The 1,023-nt window shown below is 40.9% G+C and overlaps 1 protein-coding gene across 1 annotated transcript in view; it reads left to right on the top strand.

Annotated features, from left to right (window-relative positions):
- Nucleotides 1–304: 304 nt before the first annotated feature.
- Nucleotides 305–1,023, top strand: part of C1qtnf7 (C1q and TNF related 7) — a 102,153-nt gene continuing 101,434 nt past the window's right edge. The window contains exon 1 of the mRNA XM_055624214.1: nt 305–356. Within this exon, the coding sequence (XP_055480189.1) occupies nt 344–356 (13 nt within the window). The 5' untranslated portion in view covers nt 305–343. The remainder of the gene's footprint in view (nt 357–1,023) is intronic.

Below are 1,023 nucleotides of genomic sequence, written 5' to 3' on the forward strand. Positions count from 1 at the left end.
CTCCTTATTCCTAACGAGTGTATATAGTAGACTCTTTGAAATGTGAGTATTATGGGAAGGATCACAGTTGCTTTAAATTATAGAAGTTGGCAAGTGCCTGGGAGAAGGAGTGGGAGGTTGTTTAAACTGAGAAAGACGGTTGCAAAAGTTCGTACGACAGCATGAGCTCCGAGCTTCACACACATCCTTTACTCTTCATCAAGATGCTTCTCTGCGTTGTTGTGGAGCAGACTGAATAGTAAACACAATTCTGCTCTGAGTATTTTTTTTTAGTGGTTTCTAAATTCATGGGAGAACCAAAGCAAGGAAGTCTCATGTTTGGGGAAGAAGTCTGAGCCCAGAAATGCCCAGGAAAGGTAAGCTATCGTTTTCACTCCAGCCTTTTCTCTTTCCCCCTCCTATTTGGACTTTATCAAAATATTTGCAGGAAGAACCACAGACAGCTACTGGTAAGGGAATGGGGGATGTGTGGATAGAATGTCAACAAATGATAAATCAGAGATTGGAAACTCAGCAGCGGTGTCTCTACTACTTTCTATTCCGGTTGACGTAGAAATGTCTATGTATGCAAATGCTGTTTCTCTTAGAAAAGGTCAGAGGGGTCTCAAAACCCCCAGTCTTTGAGAATAGACTCTCCAGTGGGCAGTGAGCTCATGCATGGTTAAGATCTCGGTATCTTTTTCTATGAAACTCTCAGCCAGAGCTGAGAGTCTTAGAACTCGGGAAACTTTCTCATGGATTATGGTAATCTCCTAAAATGTCTGTGCCTTACTACTTTATGGAATATGTCTTTTACAGTTACATAAACCATTTGACTCTTTCTCGTAAGAACCTAGGACGATGTTACTGATACTAATTTTATCTCCTTGGAAGAGAAAAAAATCAGAACGACATATTTAGCTTAAGCCAAAGTTGCCCGAGTGTGTCCTTATCTGATTATGGTGACTGACTTGTTAACCATGCCTTTGGATAGCTCTTGGTTTGGTTTGGTTTGGTTTGGTTTGGTTTGGTTTGGTTTGGTTT

This window comes from Psammomys obesus, unplaced genomic scaffold (genome assembly GCF_907164565.1).
Source record: "Psammomys obesus unplaced genomic scaffold, mPsaObe1.curated_primary_1811, whole genome shotgun sequence".
Taxonomy (NCBI): Eukaryota; Metazoa; Chordata; class Mammalia; order Rodentia; family Muridae; genus Psammomys; species Psammomys obesus.